This window comes from Papio anubis, chromosome 12 (genome assembly GCF_008728515.1).
Source record: "Papio anubis isolate 15944 chromosome 12, Panubis1.0, whole genome shotgun sequence".
NCBI lineage: Eukaryota > Metazoa > Chordata > Mammalia > Primates > Cercopithecidae > Papio > Papio anubis.
The window spans coordinates 39,820,458-39,839,893 of NC_044987.1; the positions used below are offsets into that span (position 1 = coordinate 39,820,458).

A 19,436-nucleotide genomic window follows, 5' to 3' on the forward strand; every position below is an offset into this window, starting at 1 on the left:
AGGAAGATTTCTTAGTCCCATGTTGCCCTCTAGGAGTTTACCTGAAATTGTTTGTTGAAGCCAATGACACTGCCATGGTGAAGGACTCTATTCACACGGCAGTCCCTGTGTGCCCTCTGGTGGGTTAAAAGGGTAAGAAGTCATTTCCTGGGGCAGTACTTTAAAGGGTGGGCGCACGCTCTGCAGAAGTTTGTATTGCCTAATCAAAATGCTTCATGTGGATTTATACAAGCTGGCTGGTTAGGTAGTAGGGATTTATATCACCATTCTACTTTGAAGGAAGAAAACAACAAGATAAACACAAAAACAAAAGCCACCACCCTGAATTGGTTCAGTGCCTTGTCTCCAAAGACTTGCTATATAATGCCATCTTTAAATCACATAAGGCACTCCCTCACATTAGAGCTCTAGGAGAAATTTTTAAAATCTTAATCTTTTAGCAAGGTCATAGACTCTTTTGGTTCATCTCACAGGTTTTGCAAACAAACCTGAGGACAAATTCTAGCTCCTACAATTTAATAATCTCAAAAACTTCAGTGAGTCATGTGGTATCTTTAATCCCCAGCTTTACCATCTGAAATGGTAATTATAACCTAATTTATACAGTTCTTGTGGAGATTAAATGTATATATGCAGGACATGGCACTGGCCCTGGAACTTATTAAGTCCCCTCCACTCTCATGCCTCACAAAATGGTTATCCTGTTACTGGAATAGACCATTGTTGGGTGCATTTCTACCATGTCTGGATGCAACTCTCAAATAGGAAAAGAATACTTTCAGGGCAATGTGATATAACCTGCATACTGACATCCCTCCTGTGGCCTGCTTTCCTTGTCCCCAGAGAGCACTTGCCACTCTCCCGCCACCCTTTGTTACAGACTTCCACAGACCTTCCCGTGGTAAGCAGAATTTGAACTCTGATCTATCCCTTATCAAAATACCCTTTGCATGTAGCTGTATTCTTATTGCTGGGAGCATTCTAACATGAAAAGGGTGAGAAGATGAGGAAAAGCTACAAAAGGAGACAGCATGAGTGATCAATGCAGTAGGAGAGAAACCAGGAGAGTGTTATTCTACAGGCCAAATAAAGAGTGTCTCAGAGGGAGGAAATGATTGTCGGGGTCAAGCAAGACAAGGACCAAGAGGTGACCATTGGATTTAGCAAAGTGGAGGTTATTGGCAGTGTTGACTAAGGCAATTTTGCTGTAGTGGTTGTGGTGAAATTCTGATTGGAGTACAGAATTGGATACATCGAGCTCAGACTCTTCTTTTGCGATGTTTTTCCTGTAAAGAAGTGCAAAGCGATGGGGTGGAAGCTAGAGAAAATGTCCTTTTAAGATGAAAGAAATAACAGCATATTTGTAATGCCAATGAGAATGATCCAGTAGTGAGAGGGGAAACTGAAGATGCAGAAAGGAGAAGGGAGAATGGCTAGAGTAGCATACTTCATAGGTAAGAGGGAATGAGATTTAGTACAGAGGTGGAGAGCCTTACAGGAACACAGACATGCTGCACTCATAATAAAGGGAAGGGCAGGCAGAGTCTGTGGGTACAGATGCCGTTAGGTGAAGGCAGAGATAATGAGAGGCTTGCAAAAGTTATCTTCTGATAGCTTCTGTTTTATCAGTAAAGAAGAAGCAAGGTCATCACTAGGAGAAGCCGCTATTAAGTGAAATAAAGTCCCATCAAGAGAGCAAGTGATCAGCTCAGTTTCTGAAATAGAACCCAAAGATTAATGGTGATGTGTTCTAGTGGGTAAGAAGTTTTGCTGAAAATACTTAAATTTGAGGTTCACATGTAATATCAATATAAAATTCAAATAACAACAAACACATGATGTTCTGAACTTTATTTTCTGCTAACTATTTAAACCACTCTACAAAATGCTCTACAACATTAACAAAACCTCAGGAAAATTTGGGGTGGGAATTAGACTCTGTTTATCTATCATTAAAATATCATGCAAACACTTATTTAAGTGTTTAAGATATTTAACTCTGTGGAATTCTTTATAGATGATGGTATATTTAAATTCCATATACGACAATGAAAATTTACCCCAAGCATATAACTCTTTAAAACAAAATAACACACATTTTAAAAAACTGTTTCAGATTAAGTTGTTTTGCTTCTTTTCCCAGACATGAAAACTAAGCGCAATCTTTTTCCCCAGTCACAGCCTTGAGCTTACGGCAGATTTGCACAAAGTATACCAATTTCTTCTTGGATTCTTCATCTATTGATGCCAGTGGTTCATGCCATTACAGGTAGAACAGATGATTGGCTAATTCCAGACTGGGTTCTTTATGAATGCTTTGTGCCACCAGAAAGGTCAGCTTGTGAGCATACTGACATGGTGCTGGGACACTGACTATGCCCTGAGGAGAAAAAAGTATTGATAATAATTAAGAGATTACCTTGTTCTTCAAGGTGATTTTTTTCTGATTTTGTCTACTGGTTACACAAATAATAGAATGGGTTTCTGGGTAAACAATAGCTAACCTCAACCAACAAAAGGTAACCTAACTTACTGGGAACTTAAGCTCACTGGGAAGGATGGAGTGAAAAGTCACCCTAGCTTCATGGTGCTGGGAGTAGGGAGCCATCACACTTCAGACTAGTCTTTGTCCTATGATCTCATGTTTGGAACTCCTTGGAGGAGCTCCATGCAGACCCTGGCCTTGGCCTTTGGGAACAGCTCTTGGCCTAATGCACAGGAACAAAGGGCAGACCCATGCCTGTTAACACTTCCTCACCAGGCACATCTGAGTTGGCTTCAACTTCTTCATCTGTAACATGTGAATAACAATACCCTGATTTCCTCCCAGGTTTGCATAAGATAATGTATATAACAAAGTCCTCTAGAAACTATAACTATTAATGTATTACAATAGTTATTGTTTTGTTTCTATGATAGACTGGTTTCCTCCCACTGTGAACTCAGGAAGTCATTCATTCATTCATTCATTCCTTCTTTGGGAAATATCAGGTATTGTGCTATATCTAGGGATACAAAGATGAAGTGTATGACAATTCCTAGGTGGGACTATTGAGTATCATATTTACATTAAGTAAACAGCTTTCACTCACCGGCCAGTTGTAGTACAGGTGGCACAGTTTGAATGTAAGTCTCTGCATATGGTCGGGCTTCAAGCCATTATCATCATAGATGACATTATAGTAGGTAGGACTAACAGTTCCCCGACAGGCCACCTGGCTGATCAGGTAAAAGTCATACCTGAGGGGGAGAATGAAGTGAATGTGGGAAAGAAGGCAAACAGAATAAGGTCAAACATAAACTGGACATAATGAATGTTTTGTTAAAAATTGATTTTCCAGTGGCACTTGCCATTCGTTACGTGTTGCTTCTGAATCCACGACAGTGCCAAGTGGGGGATTCTGTACAGTGCGGTTCATTTCGGTAAAGAATCGTGGCATGCACTTCTTCCTGACCACAATCACCGACAGTCTTGAGCTAAAAATTAGAGAGGCAAAATATGAAAAGAACTCAATCCAATCTATACAGCTTTCTATTTTTGTGTAATTTAAAAAATGAAATAAATAAAAATTCCATTTGAAAAACACTGCAAAACAAAGAAAATAAAAATTACCCACAATCCCTCCTTCCCTAGAGATACATACAATTTTTTAAATTAGGGATTGTCCATATTTGTTGCAAAAGGATGCTATCCCAAGTCATTTGCCTAGTTTATACCACTCAAAGGGGACAGGAAGGAATGCTGAACTTCAACTGGCACTTTTGCTAAAGATTTTCCAGAATTATCCATGGAGACAAGATATGTGTGTGTGTGTGTGTGTGTGTGTGTGTCATTAGTGACTCAACCTATTTTCCTCTTCACTCTTCCTCTCAATTTTATTTCCAAGTGGCAAAGGAAGAACCACAAGTTATTCCTATTCCTCTAGTCATCCCTTCTGTATTACACAAAACTCATGCCTGGGTGGATGGATGGATGGACCAAATATAGGTTCTGGCCAAATGCTGAATGGTGAAGTGTTAATGTATTTGGTAAGGCCAAGGTGAAATCCTAATATTTGCCATTACAAAAGGCATCCTTACATCCTCTGGGATGTAAGGATCACTGTGGAGTTTCATTTTAAGCATTACAATTATTTTAAAAATTTATTACAAACGTTTTCAATACTGACACTATCAAAAGTTGATGTTACAGTGCAAGAAAAGTAACTCCTTAGCACTGTCAGCTGCTAAATTTACTCCTGCATCCCTCAGTTGCATACCTGTGATTCTTAATAAACACATGCACCTGAGATCAGTGGACAGCGAGGTATTTTGACCCTAACAGTTGGGATAAAGCTACCGGTGATACTGCCCCGAAGCTTTCAGGCTTCCCCTCCACTCTAACAATAACTGACTGAGCTCCTTTGTGACTTGTGGCTGTGACTGTTTGGTTGATGGTGATGATGATGATGTAACCCTACAGATAGAACTATGTGTCCTGCTTGGAATAAGATGCTTTTCAAATATTTTAAGAAGCTGACTTAAGATTATTGTCCTCTCCTATTTTCCAACATTTTCTTGCACTTGCCATTTCACATAATCAGTGCAGAAAATTTTGTACTGAGACACAGAATCTAGAAATGTAACAGTGGAGCAAGATGCCTGGTGTTCAGGATGGTCTGATTTCCATCTGCAGCTCAGCCTTCATGGCACTCAAACTCCTTTGAGAACCTTCCACAGACCTTAAGTGCACATCAGTGCCTGCAATTCAGAGGCTTTGGTTCTGTGTGTATTAGGGCCTTGAATTTGAAAGCACAGCTTGTTTTCTTCCATGTGATATTAATATGTATGAAGCATTTTCACTGCCAGCAGGCCTGCAGGCTTCATGCTGAATCTGTGTCAGCTGCTCTGAGGATACCTTTCTTTGTCTAGGTTCCCCCTCCCAGGGCCCCCAAAGCTTACATCACCCAAGCTATTGATGTTAGATCATCCCAACTACCCTCCAATCTGAAGGAAATGATAGAGCTCTACTGACATAATACAGAAACACAGCAAAACTTAATTGCATAAAAAACAAAGCTTATGCTTGAATATCTTGTGTGTAATAGCTACAGCTGAATATGCTATAATTGGGAGTATGGAGGAAAGAACAATAAGTGAATACCTGGTATTTGAGCTGGATTCTGCCACACTGCTCAGCAGCTGAGGGACTTCGTATTCAACAAGTGTTTTCAGCTGACCATCCCCTACACCAGCACGGTACACAATTATCCGTGCTGGCAAATCATGATTGTACTTGTACCATTTGTTGAGTGCTCCTGCAGAATTTGGTGTCAGTAAGAAAAGAATTACGTTTCTAATGCCAACAAAAAATAACATTCCCATATACTGCAGTGTTTAAATGGGTTTGCTATTTCGGACCACTGTAAAATAGGGCAATACATAATTTGGGTTATATTTGCAATAATATAACAATGGATAACTTTAGGGAGCATTCCTCTGTCTCTGCTATTCAAGGAATCATAATGGTTTCTATGGCATGATATATTCTTCAACTTAGCCTATCTCTTCAATAAAATTTTAATATTTAAGCAATAAATTAAAATTTAATTAATGCAATAAACAAATGCCTAAAATCAAATTAACATTAGTGTCTTCAAGTCTTTAAATCCTCTCATTAGATATAAACTAGATAATTTTATGTCATTTTCTTTCCTAATGAGAATAAATATGAAAATCTAAGGAAATGGTTTTGCTGTTCCTCTGAAAACATATCTTCACACTGACTGACCCAATTGATTCCAATTCTCACTGAGGAAATGAACTCTGAAAACATTTCTGCTCACTGTAACTATGAATTTCCTAAAGAACAGAGACCACAGAGTAATTGCTACCCAACAGAAACCTTTAATAACTGCTAAAAGAAATTACCTGCTAAAAAATATTACCAGGTTTTGATGTGAGGGGAATATAATAGAATGCAATAATTATTTTCATGTATATATCGCATAGTTATTTTAAGAGTTTATTGTTTAGGAAATTCATTTTAGTTTGATAGAAGATAACCATATATGTAAGTCCATTACCAACATGCATAAGCAAATTCACTTTTTAAGAAAAAATATTTACAATACCCCCAAATTTACAGATGGGAAAATGCAGATCAGGAGAGGGAAGGGTTTGCACAAGTCACACTGCCAGGAAATAGCAAAGCCAGACCTAGGCCAGGACTGGTAAAGAAACAGAAACCCTAGATTTGTCTGTGCATTGCATCCTGCTATGGATAGGACACCTTTCCTCATCTGCTGTCTTTCCCTTCTTCTCCTGCTTAGCCACTTTATCTGTTAGCACCCCTATCCTAGCCCTACAGGCTTCCCTCCTAGACCTAACATTGTTCTGTCATAACTCGAGTTCCTCCAGGGTTGGTTTCTTTTGCTTGTCAGGGAAACCAGCAGCCACAAATTTTCCTTCCTCCTGGCTTCATGTTATCACACATAGACAAATGTAAATGTAAATGCTACAGAGTCTGATTGTTGGCCTAAATCAGCATGCAGCTTCAGAGATCTTCAACTGGGTGACAGTTGACACAGACAAGTGTGAAGAGTTTGCTTTGACCTATGTGGTCTTCTATAAGCATGTGGATTTGAGGTTTGAAGGAACAGTCCTTGGAGCCCACCCACATTGCTATATTTTTAGTACCAGTCATGAAAACTTTCAAGCAATCTGCAACATCAGTCATTGTTCTCTGAAGGATACAGCGGGAAAACCACCTAGAGTTAAAAAAAAAAAAAGTAAATTTCAACTTCAAATATTCTACCATAAAAATTCATTAATATTAAACTAAGAAGTAGACATTATGAGTAAAAATCAGTGTTCACAATTTTGCATGTGTTATGTGTTCACAATTATATCAAAAAGTCCCTCTCCCCAAAAAGAATTTATTGAGAAATTTATTGAGAAGATAAGCTAAAGCATAGTGTTGGCATCAGCCATATCTAGCTTCAAATCCTAGTCAGTATATTCACCAGCTGTGTAACTTTGCTATGTGAACCTAAGTCTCAGTTTCCTCATACATACCAAGGAGATTTATAAGATAAGTACATTAGTTACTACCTCATAGGGTTGTGGTAAAAATTAAATCAGATAATATATGTAAAATACTTAGCACAGTGCTTTGCATATAGTAAAGAGTAATAAATAGAGGCCACTATTATTATTATAAATTAATGTACTAATTTAGCAATAGAGCTTCTACTGTCAAAATATTCAAAGATTTCTGAAGCATAAACTTTCATTTCTATAGGTGATCCTTTTGGATTAGAAATCTTAACATTATTAACTTGTGTAGATTTCAGAAACAAGTTCTCTTACTACCACCATTAGTTAAAGCACTTGGAAATGAAGATCATGACTTCATGTTAGGTATGTTCCAGCATTATTATACCTCTCTAAATATATGCAACAACAGTAAAACAGCTATGTGTGGTGGCATAAAACTGTAAGATGTTTTATGTAAGCCTCATGGTAATTATGAAGCAAAAACCCACAGTAGATATTCAAAACAAAAAGAAAAGAGAAAGGAATAAAGCATATTATTGCAGAAAATCATCAAGTCACAAAGGGAGACAGTGAGAGAGGAATAAAGAAACAAATAATCTACAAAAAAATCCAAAAAACAATGAACAAAATCACGATCGTGAGTCATTACTTATCAATATTTTAAGTGTAAATGGATTAAATTCTCCAATCAAATGACACAGTGTGGCTAAATGGATAAAAAAGAAGACCTAACTAAATGCCACCTACAAAGAGATTCACTTCAGCTGTAAGGACACACATAGATTGAAAGTAAAAGAATGCAAAAAATATTCCATGCAAATGGAAACCAGTAGAAAGCAGGGGTAGCTAAACTTAGGCAAAATAGACTTTTGTCAAAAAAAAAAAAAAAAAAAACTCACAAAAATCAAAGTCATTGGATAATGATAAAGGAATCAATTCATTATGAGAATACATCAATTTTAAGTATGTATGCACCTAATAGTTGAGCATCTAAATACATAAATCAAATATTAACATCTGAAGAGAGAAACAGCAATACAGTAATAGTAGGAAACTTCAATACTCCACTTTTAAAAATAGATAGGTCATCCTGGCAGAAAATTAATAAGGAAACATTGGACGTGAATTGTACTTTAAACCAAATGAATCTAATGGAAATGGACATATAAAATGTTTCAACCAACAGCAGCAGAATACATATTCTGCTCAAGCACACATAGAATATTCTCCAAGACAAATCATAGCCAGTATTAACTTTAAGAAAACAGAAATTGTATCAATCTGTTAGTTTTGTATTGCTATAAAGAAACACTTGAGACTGGGCAATTTATATAAAAAAAAGAGGTTTATTTGGTGCATGGTCCTACAAGCTGTACATAAAGCATAGTGCCAGCATCTGCCTCTGGCAAGGGCCTCAGGAAGCTTATAATCATCATGAAAGGCAAAGGGGAGCCAGAGTGTCACATGGTGAAAGAGGGAGCAAAAGAGAGAGATCAAGAGACATGCCAGCCTCTTTTAAACCATCAGCTGTTGCATGAACTAACAGAACAAGAACTCACTCATTACCATGAGGAGGGCAATCTACCCCCATGACCAAAACACCTCCCATCAGGCCCTACCTTCAACACTGGGGATCACATTTTTTGGAGAGGACAAACTATGTCAATCAAGCTTACTATTGTCTGACCATCATAGTATGACACTAGAATCAATAATAGGAAAATTGCAAAATCCAAATATAGAAACACAGCATACTAAAACTTATGGGATGCAGCAAAAGTAGTTTAAGATGGAAGTTTATGGCAATAAATGCCTACAGGAAGAAAAAGGAAAGCCCTGATGAACATAAATGTAAAAATCCTCAACAAAATACTGAAAACCAAATTCAACAGTACATTAAAAGGTTCACAAATCATGAGAAAATGGGATTTATACCTGGGAGATGTAAGAATGAATGGTTCAACATATGCAAATCAATAGCTAGATGCATCACACTTCCTGATTTCAAATTATATTACAAAGTCATAATAATCAAAACAGCCTGGTACTGCCATAAAAACAGACACATAGGCAAATGGAACAGGATAAAAAGCCCAGAAATAAATCCACATATATACAGTCAACTAATCTTTGACAAAAACACCAAGAATACACAATGGGATAAAGAAAGTCTCTTCAATAAATGGTGTTGAAATAACTAGATATCCACATGTAACAAAAATGAAATTGAACCCTTATACCATACATAAATATTAACTTTAAATGGATTAAATACTTAAACAAAAGATCTGACACTGCAAAACTTCTAGAAGAAAACCTAAAGCTCCATGACATTGATCTTGGCAATGATTTTCTGAATATGACACCAAAAATATGAGAAAATAATAAAAGTTTCTGCATAGCAAAGGAAACAATTAACAAAATGAAATGCAACTTACATAACGGGAGAAAATATTTGCAAATCATATATCTGATAAGGGGATAATATCCAAAATATATGAAGAACCTATACAATTCAATAGAAAAAATAATAATCCAATTAAATAAACATTTTTCCAAAGATGACATATAAATGGCCAACAGATATGTGAAAAGGTGCTCAACATCACTAATCATCAAGGAAATGCAAATCAAAACCACAATGAGATATCACCTCACACCTTTAGGATGGCTATGACTGAAAAGTCAGAAGATAGGTATTTGAGAGAATGTGGAAAAATGGTAACCTTTATACATTGTTGGTGGGAATGTAAATTAGCATAGCCAATATGGAAACCAGTAAAGAAGTTCCTCAAAAAATTTCAAGTAGAAATCCCACTCTGGCTATATATCCAAAGGAAAATAAATCAGTATGTCAGATATCTACATTTCCATGTTCAATAGCCAAGATACAGAATCAGCCTGTGACCACTGATGGATGATTGGATAAAGAAATTGTGAGATACACACACACATACACACACGCATATGCACACACAATAGAATATTATTCAGCCTTAAAGAAGAAGAAAATCCTGCCATTTGCAACAACATGAATGAACCTAGAGAACATTATATTAAGTAAAATAAGCCAGACACAAAAAGAAAAATACTGTATGATCACTTATATATGGAATCTAAAAATGTCAAACTCATAGAAATAGGGAGTAGAAGATAGTTATCAGGAGCAGAGGGTGGGAATATTTGATGTTGTTCAAAGGGTACAAACTTTCAGTTATAAGGTGAATATGTTTTGGACACTTAATGTATAGCATGTTGAGTATAGTTAATTATCATGTACTATTGTATAGTTGAAATTTGCTAAGATAGTAGATCTTAAGTAGTCTCACCACACACACACACACACAAATGGTAACTATGTGAGGTAATGGGTATGTTAATTACCTTGACCATGGTAATTATTTCACAATGTATACATATATCAAAACATCACACTGTACATTCAAAATATATACAACTTATGCATCAATTATCAAAAAAGCTGATAAAAATTATAATAAATTTCCTGATAAATTGTGGCCATTTGAGGAAAAAAACTAACGCGGATTCCTACCTCACTCCCTATATCAAAATAAATTTTAGATATACAAAGAAAAAAATGAAAGTCCTTTATCAACTTGATTAATGATGTGGCATATATAAGAAGCATCTCATACAACCTGGAATGAGGTTGTAGGCATGCAAGTATGGTGGTATTATGGTGTTCCTTTTTCTGTTTCCCACAATCCAAAATACATACCTGACCATGAATTTAATGGAGTAAATAAAATAGCTTAAGCCAGGAAGAAAACATTTTGCAAGGGGGACTATAGCCTCAAAACACATTGTTCAATTACAAAGGTTGAAACAATTCTAAGAACCATAATTTAATGAGTACTGTTAGCCAATGTTTAAGGCATTATCCCTGATTTTGCCTGTGTTTAAAAGCTGTGTGAACAACAGCCACATCAAATGTCTGTGAATATTAATAATCATAACAAGAAGTATGTATTGAGTATTCACCATGGGTGGAGATGTTCAATGCACCTTATCTTAGATAATTCCCATAAATGCCTTCTGAAATAGGTATCATTATTATTTCTATTTCACAGATTACCATAGTGAGGCACAGCAAAGTTAAATAACTAGACCTCAGTCACAGAATAAGTAAGTGGCTGACCAGGGTACAAATCCAGGCAATCTGATTTCAAAGCTCAACTGCTCGACATGACATATGTAAAGTACCTAGTACAGTTCCCAGTATGGTGCAGACACTCAGAAAATAAATAAGTGCACAAGAATTTGTACACATCTGTCATTTGGGGAAGATGAGCAATAGCTCACCCTAAAGAATATATAAAATGTTTTTTAATGAGGCTACCTAGTACCCCAATATTATCAATCACATTTTTATATGTAAGTGTAATTTATGAACATAAGTGTTGGTATTTAAAATGAGTGAATAATACAAAATATTCCTTGCTGTTACATTCTTTAGTGAAACCACAATTCATAGTCTAACTAAATGAAGAGTGTGTTCAGGCAGTTTTAGCAGTACCTGGTGATTCCGGGGTTAACACTGGCCACGCATCCAACCACCATCACGTCCTTGCTGAGTGCATCTTTACAGACATCAATACCGACCACCATCAGGGACTTCAACTATAAAATTAAATTTATCATGATTTAATAGGATGAGGTGTCATCTCCCCTACCAATAGTTTAATAGGAAATTTTTTAAAAACAGACTCCAGTTCCTCAATTCTTAAAGTGAAGCTATGTGTAAGGGAGATTGAGATCCGTGAGCCAGATTATTAAACCAGAAATGAGAGAGACTTAAAGATGGCAGGAAGAATATGGTGCACACTTATCTTAAGAGACACACTTCGTCCAAGATAGCCATCATCCTTTGTGGGGGTGGGGAATGGGCACCAGTGGCTAAAGCGATTCTGGGAGTGTGGTCAGTGCATTTATCGCTTGCCTCTGGTCTGGAGGAATCTGAAGAGGAATCCCATTCTTCATTCTTCAGATCTCTAAGGAATCCTCACTTGGCTATGCACCTTTGTGGGGAGTGGGAGAAAGGGAGGCTGAGGGTAACTGTGTTCATCCTGGTTATGGACATGTAAGGAAATGGGCAACACTCCCCCGCTTCTCATTCTCCTCACTTACTCCTGTGGTGGCTACAGTTTAGGGAAGAGAAGAGGATTTACTTAGTACCTTCCGCAGTTTGGAGGTTCAGATCATAGGCTATGCCAGCTCCTCAAGCTCTGGGGAGGCCCCATCCAGGGTACAAGGCTATTCTCAGAGTTAGCACCCTGCTGAAAGCAGGTAAATGTGGAGCCAATGGAACACAGATTTTAAAATAGCAGCCAAGAGGTCCCTATGCTGAGTTAGCAGCTTAACTGAAGCTCCCTGAGAAGCATGGAGCCTCTTTTGGAGATTCACAATGGCTTGTGGAATGCCAGAACCCAGGGCAGGGGCTTAAGAAACAAGCAAACCAAATAATTCTGGGATCATGTGATAACATCTCCTACTTTAATCTTTTAAATTAATTTATTAATTACTAATGGAAAAAACGTGACAGGGTCCTTACAGGTATTTCCACAGCCCACAGTTCGCCTCCGAGCTTGCAAGTCATCTGCATGGCGATCTTGGTGGCGATACTCATCATCATGCCCTGTTTATTCAAAGTCCGAGCAAGCACACATTGGCTTGGGACTGGGCAGTCTGAGCTCAAATATTTTTTAATGGAATCATAATAGGTCTTCTGATTAGAAGGCAGAATGCACATTACCTAAAAGCAAAAACAGCAAAAGATTTTGGAAATTGATTTACTTCTGCTAAGAAGTCGCTTTTTAAAGAAATGAATTCATGAATTATTCTCCAAACATCTTTTGCCCCTAAGTTCCCAAGAAGCAATACTAACATGCCTACAGTTCTCTTAAATGGCCATTAAACCACTGGTGAATTAATGCCATTTGAAATGCTTTCTCATTAGCCATTCACTCTGCAAAGCCCCATCCCACTCGTACCCATCTCCTCGTTTCTCTCCTGATTTGATTCTGTCAATTCCCTCAAATTCCCTTCTCACAGAGCTCCTTCTCCAGCTATCTCTATTCCCTCACCCCCAACTTCGCAGTGGTCCTTTCCTGTGGTTTTCAAGTTATCATTCCCATTGGTCCCTCCCTGACTCCATCGAAAAAGATAAGCAAAATCAAGAATTAGCTTAAACTATGGTGCTTTTCCCATTAGGTAGAAGATAACCAAAAATACACTTAAAAAAAAAAAAACTGGAAATTGAAAGTATGGATATAGGGGGAGGGAAAATAAGGATAGAGAAGTTTCAAGTCCCCTGGCTTTTTTTTTTTTTTTTTTTGGGGGGGGGAGGGGACAGAGTCTCACACCGTCACCTAGGCTGGAGTGCAGTGGCGCGATCTTGGCTCACTGCAACCTCCACTTCCTGGGTTCAAGTGATTCTTGTGCCTCAGCCTCCCAAGTAGCTGGGATTACAGATGCCTGCCACCACGCCCGGCTAATTTTTTGTATTTTTAGTAGAGACAGGGTTTCACTATGTTGGCCAGTCTGGTCTCAAATGCCTGACCTTGTGATCCACTCGCCTCGGCCTCCCAAAGTGCTGGGATTACAGGTGTGAGCCACCGCCCCCAGCCTACTCCTACTTCTTATCAGATGCTTTCCACACTGAAGGGCCTACCTCCGCCTCCTTCCCATCTTTTATTCCCCACTTTCAAAAGCCCCCAAATTGTAGAAAAGATATACACTGTCATGATTGGCAGAAGAAAACAAAGTAATTTTTCCACCTATAGAATTATTTAAAGTCACAATGTCAAAAGCTAAAATTATTTACATTTAAGTATATAAAGTGAAGAAAAATATTTTTAAATTATCAGCAAAAGACTCTTAGAGGCCTTCCTTCCTTCCAATTCATGAGTTTGGCTCCAAGCAAGAAAAGTGGTAGAACAAGGCAGTGGCCCAATGGGCTGAGAGAAGATGGGAGCCGAGTGAGACTGGTTGCACACCAGGGGCTGGACAAGTAAGCAGGTATGTGGGGAATAACAGGAGCCATGCAACATACATTTCCTAGCCGTGCCCATTGAGAAAGCCTGGGGATAGCAACATCCCGGTAGCAATTAAGCATACCAAGTGCTCCAAATCTTTGTATCTAAATACTATTATCTGCTAAAAGGGACTCAGGACTCCCGGGAAAGGTATCTGATTCCAGGGCTGGGAAGCAACACTGTTAGATGAGCCTGGAATATCTTATTTTGCCAGAAATTAAGAAAGTGTTCCAAGAAAGATGGAGACACATGAAAAAAAAAAACACAGAAGCCAGCTTGAAGGGGAATCCCACAAGCAAAATCAGGTACAATATTATGAGCAACAAAATAAATAGTACGAGTAATGGACTATAACAAAACAGGAATCTATGAGTCTATGCAGATGTAAAGAAACAAACAAATAGGGAGAAGAGAAAGTTCTTCCTATGCCACCTAATAACTGCAGAAGGACTGATGGAATGGAAGACCATCATTTGTTAACTATCATAATAATGTGCCACATATTCTGAGGCACAAGAATTGCTTGAACCCAGGAAGTGAAGGTTGCAGTGAGCCAAGATCGCGCCACTGCACTCCAGCCTCGGTGGCAGTGTAAGACTCTGTCTCAAAAAAAAAAAAAGCCAGGGAACTTGAAACTTCTCTATCCTTATTTTCCCTCCCCCTATATCCATACTCTCAACTTCCAGTTTTTTTAAACCATCATAATAATGATGGATTCAGGCAAGAATTATAATAGACGCTAAGACAAATGGGTAAAAGTGTGATGAGAAACAGGATTATTTATATAGTCTCAAAGTATCTACATTTGCACACATGCGACTGATAAAACTTAACTTTACAGTGGAGAAATCGGGCAGATATCACCGTAATCAGTGGAATGCCACCTGGTAGGGTGCACTCAGATTATAGGATCATTGCTGTGCTACTCTTGCCAAAAGTGCATAACGTGAATTTAATCATGAAGAGACATCAGACAAACCCAAATTGAGGAACGTTATACAAAATAACTAGTCTGTACTCTTCAAAATTGGAAGGTCATCAGAGTCAAGGAAAATTAAAGAGCTGTTCCAGATTGAAGGAGAGACTATAAAGCCTGGACAACTAAGTGCAGGACAGTAGAGCCTTTTCCTACAGAGGTGACAATTGAGACAAATGCAGAAAACTGTTTCTTAATTTTGATGATTGTCATATGCTTCTGTAAGACAGAGACCTTGTTTATAGAAAATATGCACTGAAATAGTCAAGGGCACTGGGGCATCATGCCTGTAACTTATGATCAAATGGTTCAGCAAAAAAGATAGAAAAGAATAAAGCAAATATGGTAAAAGGTCAATAATTTAGGATTCTGGGTGAAGGGTATATGAGAGTTGTTTGTACCGTTCTTGTCACCTTTCTGTAAGTTTGATTTAAGTAAAAAATAAATGCTCTTAGGGTGATAATTCTGTTTCATATAAGATCCTTTAGAGTAAAAGAGAAACTCACTAAAAGAAAAGCAAAGAGATAGCACTAAGCTAGTTAGTTCAGTTAGTTTGCACAACATAAGAACAAGAATGTTGGAAGTTGGGCTGAGTGAGCAAGGTAAGAAGGGTAGATGGAATGGACAGGAAAAGCCCTGCAATAGCCCAGGGGTGCTGAGGTCTGGTAGAAGAGTAAACATTCCTGGGAAATAGGAATCGTTGAAAGATGTTTAAGAACAGGGATGTAAATTCTAATTTGTCTGGAATGTTGGGATGTGATGTAATCAAGCCTTGGCCCCAAACAGTCTGCAAAGTCAGTTACACACACATGCCCTTTGGGAAATGAGGCAACTGTGGATGTCCCACCAGGTGATGCAGCACAGGAGGAAGTGGTCCTCAGTGAAACGCACAGAAGGTGGCAAGAATTCAGAGGAAGCAGGAATTTGGGGCCATAGGTCACTTGGAAAGATCTAACCCTCCAAGAATCCCCTGAAATATTGGGAACACTGGATACCAACATTTATGGGATGAGGTGGGAGTCAGTTTATCTTAAATCTTAAGGAAAAGATGATCTCAATGAGTTGCAAAATATGCAGACATCCAAGTGGCTGTTATAGGGGTAAAAAGAAGTACTGTATTTTAAAATTAATTTTAGAAATGTGGAAATGATTAAAGTACTAAGATTAATACTTTTTTGGGTGCTTTGGGGAAATGCATGGCAGTTTGCAAATATATCATGGGAGGGTGTGTTCAGACTGTAGATATAAAGCAGAACTAAAATTACAGATTAAAGGAGTTCAAAAAGTATCCTATACTTACCAACTGAACATCAGGATCAACATATTGCTGTACAGCTCTAACAAATGCAGCTGGATTTTCTTGTACTTTTATGCTACATAAAAAGATTAATTTTGAAGCTATGTAATTTCCTTCTTAGTAGCACATAATCATATGGCATTAGAAATAATACAAATAAATTTTCATAACAGACTAGTAGTTTTAGGAAAAAATTATTAGAGAAAAATAAAAACCTTTTGAGTCTAAAATTGTTTCTTTCACTACAAAATATGACAAAAACATTTAGCAATAATTTTTACAGTGTAAAAAATGGTTTGGTAGAAAATAAGATCTTCTCAATTGTCCAGAATCCCTACAATCAATAATTCTGTAGTTCAAAATGGGGGTGAAAGTGAACTTTTGAAATCCCAAGTCTCATAGTATCAAATATCTGAAACACTGTTCAAGCTCAACCAGGATTAAGATTTCTGTAAGAGTGAATCACTGTAACAATCTAAAAATGAATGTTTCAGAAAACATCAGATTAATGAGACCAAGATATTCAGCTAATTTGCATGATTCAGACAAAAATATATTTATTTTCCTTAGTGGTTGCTTGTCTGGAGCCTGGAACATCTAGCCTTAATCAATTAATCAGTGCACAGCTACTTAACAATTATCTGTTCTGTGCTTACATTATGTTAGGGGCCAGCAGCTCCAGAATTAATTCTCACACACACAGGAATTTGTAAAACTAGCTTCTTTATGTAGAATCAGCCTCTTTTATGTGTATATAAGTGAACTGTCGCAATGCCCAGTGGCCTTTTAAAACTCGCCCAGCAGGTGGCAGGACCGTCAACCCCATGAATGCAGATTTTAACAGACCTATGTGACTGGCTGGCAGAACTGTCTCAGCAACTAGATGGTCCTGACTCGTCCAATTCAAACTCTTGCACTCTGACTCTGCTGCACTTATAGTCCATTCCTTCTAAAATCATCGGGTGAATGTTTTAGAAGACAGAGCTATGCATATAAATCTAACAGGTAAACGGATACTTTATGGAAAAAAGAAGCTGGAAATAAAATATGAGCTTTCAAATAAAACAGGCCAAGGACAGAACACAGCAATGGGCTTGTTCCAGAATTCATGTGAGAAAGAGCCTGCAACATCAGCCCAGGGTCTGCGGACTGTGGCTTCTTTCATAATCATTTCCTGCTTTATTAGCTCATGGGTTTAGAGAAAGTAGAGCGGGTGTTTATTTATCCACGCTATTTATTAACAGATTTGATAAGAGGGGAGATCTAAACAATGGTGTTAAATAAGACTTTGGGATTAATACTTGTGCTGCTGATGTAATTAATTAGTAACTATGTGTTTAAAGAATAACTCCACTATAACAAAGAAAAATAAGTATCTGTTCCTCTTTTCTAAGCATATCAGGTCCAGTAAAGTGAGGCATGACCAACTTTATGGCTTTTCTAAAGCAAAACAGTATTTTCAGTGTGATTGTATATGTATCTCTTACTCAATGAAAAACAGTTTATTTATCTTTGTCATCCTCAGCAACTGGCACAGTATCTACACATATTAGTACTCAATAAATGTTCTAAGAATAAATGGTTGACCCTAGTCTTATCAGGAAACTCTCTGAATGACTAATAGTATACTACAGTAACAGAATCAGAAAAGCTTATTTGAGATCTATTTTCACATTAAATTTTAAAGCATAAAATCTGTCAAGTAAAAATCAGGACATGCAACTTTTATTTTTTAATATTCATTTGCTATTAAGTAAATAACCGATATGAAAAACTGATCTGAAAGAAGGAAAAACAGTTGAGAAGACAATATATGGACTTATTAAAGATTTATATCCCAACTGGTACTGGAAAGATTTTCAGGTAATGACACTACTGCTTAAGAACTGTGTACAAATTTTACAAAGACCAACATAAAATATATTTTAACTTTATAAAAGTTTAGTCATTACAAAATCTATCCACTTATGACTATTTTCTTGGCACTTTACATTAGGAAACCATATTGGGATAAAGAAGTTTTGTTGATACATCTGCCATTATTCCCTACCTTCTTACCAAACTAAATAAATAGGTGAACAAAATTCAATGTATTCTCACATTTTGGGGTAGTCCACATTAAATCCCATGGAACCTGCAACTCTTCTCAAGCAGTTCAGAAAGCTCTCGGCAACATATTCAGTTCTGTCACTACATAAAATCAACCAGGTATTCAAAGACCGTGCATTTAAAATTTTGCAAGTTCGAACATCCTTGGACCAATCAGCAGCAGACACAGGTTGACACTGAGAAACATAATGACCATGAAAGGATTGAACAAATTTATTCAGAGATCAACTAAATAAAGACAGTGTGAAGATGGCCAACATTTGTCATAACTGTTTAACACAGTTTGCTATTCAGTCTTTTTTTTTTGAGACAGAGTCTGGCTCTGTTGCCCAGGCTGGAGTGCAGTGGCGCGATCTCGGCTCACTGCAAGCTCCGCCTCCCGGGTTCACGCCATTCTCCTGCCTCAGCCTCCCTAGAAACTGGGACTACAGGCACCCACCACCACGCCGGCTAATTTTTTTGTATTTTTAGTAGAGATGGGGTTTCACCGTCTTCGCCAGGATGGTCTTGATCTCCTGACCTCGTGATCCGCCCGCCTCGGCCTCCCAAAGTGCTGGGATTACAGGCGTGAGCCACTGCGCCGGGCCTACTATTCAGTTTTAAAACACAGATGCAGGCACTGCACATCCGAACAGAATACATGTGCTTTCTGGGAGTGGAAGCATCTGGGCATCATCCCAGGTCTTCCAGGCACTGGTGGCAGAACCTTGGAGGTTCCTTTAATCTCATGATTCTCTGTGGTGCGCAGAGAATGGTATCTGATTCAAAGATCTCTGAGGTTCCCTTCCAGCGCTGAGTATCTATGCCTTTATCAAGAATGATTCAGGCAAACAGCCTGTATTGCTTCATCTTTTACTTGAAGCATCTAAATATCTCAGAGAATGCTGATTATCGATACTCTAGGTCACCATAATAAAACGAACACACCCGACAGAACAGTTAAGATTATATATTAAGCTAG

The 19,436-nt window shown here is 37.8% G+C and overlaps 1 protein-coding gene and 1 long non-coding RNA gene across 2 annotated transcripts in view; one reads left to right on the top strand and one right to left on the bottom strand.

Annotated features, from left to right (window-relative positions):
• The window catches only part of LOC103877822, a 136,851-nt gene that overhangs the window by 116,459 nt on the left and 956 nt on the right, over positions 1-19,436 (top strand). The window lies entirely within an intron of this gene.
• Positions 1,837-19,436, bottom strand: part of PIWIL4 (piwi like RNA-mediated gene silencing 4) — a 49,489-nt gene continuing 31,889 nt past the window's right edge. Inside the window, exons 12-20 of the mRNA XM_003910564.5 lie at positions 18,467-18,651; positions 16,370-16,442; positions 12,611-12,811; positions 11,576-11,679; positions 6,679-6,749; positions 5,144-5,297; positions 3,352-3,477; positions 3,093-3,240; positions 1,837-2,380 (exon numbers count right to left, since the gene is read on the bottom strand). Of these exons, the coding sequence (XP_003910613.2) occupies positions 2,264-2,380; positions 3,093-3,240; positions 3,352-3,477; positions 5,144-5,297; positions 6,679-6,749; positions 11,576-11,679; positions 12,611-12,811; positions 16,370-16,442; positions 18,467-18,651 (1,179 nt within the window). The 3' untranslated portion in view covers positions 1,837-2,263. The remainder of the gene's footprint in view (positions 2,381-3,092; positions 3,241-3,351; positions 3,478-5,143; positions 5,298-6,678; positions 6,750-11,575; positions 11,680-12,610; positions 12,812-16,369; positions 16,443-18,466; positions 18,652-19,436) is intronic.